At 44.5% G+C, this 2,547-nt stretch overlaps 1 protein-coding gene across 1 annotated transcript in view; it reads left to right on the forward strand.

The window, feature by feature from the left end:
• Positions 1-2,547, forward strand: part of ABCC12 (ATP-binding cassette, sub-family C (CFTR/MRP), member 12) — a 26,108-nt gene that overhangs the window by 3,087 nt on the left and 20,474 nt on the right. The window contains exon 2 of the mRNA XM_008581163.1: positions 1,033-1,188. Coding sequence (XP_008579385.1) covers positions 1,033-1,188 — 156 coding nt within the window. The remainder of the gene's footprint in view (positions 1-1,032; positions 1,189-2,547) is intronic.

Genomic DNA, 2,547 nt, shown 5'->3' on the forward strand with positions numbered 1-2,547 from the left:
AATAGAAAATTAGCACTCAGTAATTGCTAGAGGATACTCTGTGTCTCTGACTTTTATTCTGTCTTAGATGGTTAATTCCTCAAAGGCAAAAAACATGGTCTTTTCCCTTCTTTTCCTTTTCCTTCTTGCCTCTTCCTTTTCTTCTTCCTCTTCTTTCTTTCTTTTTTCTTCCCTTTCTCTTTCTCTACCTTTTGGCCTCCCCATCTTCCTCCTTTTCCTGGTAGCTAATATTTATGCAGCACTATCCATGTATTAATCCATTTAGTCCTCATAATAAACCATGAGTTTGCCTCCAGCTCTTGCCCCTTGGGATGCCTCACCCCACATAGCACACCCTGCTCTGAATCCTCCCCATCCTCCTAAGAACAAAAGACAAGTGCTCGACCCACCAAGGGTCAACTAACAGGTCCCTGCTTTCTCCTACCTCAACGGAGCAGGTGCCTTTTTCCCCATGGAATGGTCATGAGGCTTAGACATTGGTAAATGTTCAACAACTGGATCACTGGAAAAATTCCCTGGTTGGTAGTGCTTATCCATTTTTATGGTGTAAATACTCCCATCGTGGCAGATTTCCAGCTACCAACATGACATCACTGACAGCAAAGTGGGGGAGAGATGCACAGTAGCACACCAGTCTGTGGTACTTCCACTAGATATATATACACACACACAGATAGAGTAGATGTAAATAACCTCAGAAGCACAGACAATAGTAAGGTAACTAGGAAGGGGTGTATTTTGAGTATTATTACCTTTGTCTTTAAGATAATTGATTAAAGTTTATGTAATTTAATTCTGAATGTTGGCTGTGTTTAACAACTGATTTGCAAAATTCTTAAAAATGTAACAATCAGCTCTCATGAGCTGGCATTAGCTGGCCCCAGCACACAACTGCTCAGAGGGCTCATGAGTGCAAGTCATAGGTTCCAAGCATGGCTGTGGTGACTACTGCAGTTACAAAGCCAAGCCAGAGAGAGAGTCAGGGCAATGACCCCAACACCCTGGAACACTGAGCATCTCATTTGTCTTCAGGTTGGCACCCAACCCAGTAGACGACGCAGGGCTGCTTTCCTTCGCCATGTTTTCCTGGCTCACTCCCATGATGATTAGAAGCTACAAGCACACGTTAACTGTGGACACCCTGCCCCCACTGTCACCCTATGACTCATCTGACACCAATGCCAAAAGGTACCAAGACTCATTTGGGTCACCTTGGGAGAGGAGCCCACCCTAGGTCCTTAGAGCCCTTTTGTGTGCTCCCATTTCCCCAGTGTGGAAATTGACACCCATGGTGGTGGTGACCCTTTTCGGTGGCTGTTCTCTGAGACCTGGGCTGGACTTCCTGAACTTCTTGGCCCAATCTCTGAGGCAGTAAGGATTGGGTACAGTTGGTAAGGAGAGAGGACTGGTTGGAAGGCTACAGGCTGAGACTGAACCATCCTGGCAGCGGTGTTGGCTGACTTTGACGCTGCATCAGGACAAAGGTGGCTGGCATCTCACTTTGCCCTACGCTGGTCACACCCCACCTGGGCTGCTGCATGCAGCTCTAGGTGTCATGTTTTCTTTCACCTTAAAACTCATCATTGGACTTTTATGTTGCAAAATACATTTAGGTGGATTCAAATGAAACTGCCCATATTTGACAATTTTGACCTGTAAAAACATTAATGTCACTGGTCCCACCTAATTCATATTCATTATAAACATGTTAAAACAACAGAAGTTTAAGTAGTGGAAGAATTCCTACCATTCTGCTCCACTCCCTAGAGGTAAGCGCTGTTCAAATGTTGGGGTGGTTCTTTTCAGAATTTTTCTACTCTGATTAAACACACCTTGTGCTGCTACCTTCTACAGATCAATTCCTCATCTTCTTTCTCCCCACTCACAGATCACAAGTTTTTGTTTTGTTTTGCTTGTTTGTTTTTTGTGGCTGACCAGTATGGAGATCTGAACCCTTGACTTTGGTGGTGTAACATCGCACTCCAACCAACTGAGCTAATCGGCCAGCCCAGATCACGTTTTTAAAATGCAAACAAAATATGAGGCATACTATGTAATTGTGGGTCACTTTGCTCTTTTCAGTCAAGAGTCTATAAAGACTTTTCCATGTCAGCACAAAGATATCAACTTCATTCTTTCTAACAGCCGCATTGAACTCTGTGGTCCTGATGACCCAGTCTTCAACAGTGGGCAAGTTCTTAGCGCCCTTTGCATTTGTTTCTCTTGGAAGTCTCCTTATCTTTGGGCACATGGGGTAAAGCGCAGGGCACAGCCTGGAGTATTTACTTTAAGGGCTGAGAGTGTTGGGCATAATCTTGTAATTGCTTCTAGAATTGTACTTACCCTCATCTGTGCCCTGGAGAAATCTCAGCTAGTGGTAATTTCCAAAATCTGCAGTCTGGAGAAAGTTGCCAGGAAGCACTGAGAGAAAAGGTCTGTACAAGTGACCGTGGAGGACCGAATTTTCCTTCTACCTATCTAGCCAGTACTTCTCCATCTGTTTTGGATGTTTCCTTCCACCACCCAACATCAGCTTAGATCCTCTTC

This window comes from Galeopterus variegatus, unplaced genomic scaffold (genome assembly GCF_000696425.1).
Source record: "Galeopterus variegatus unplaced genomic scaffold, G_variegatus-3.0.2 Scaffold2285, whole genome shotgun sequence".
NCBI lineage: Eukaryota > Metazoa > Chordata > Mammalia > Dermoptera > Cynocephalidae > Galeopterus > Galeopterus variegatus.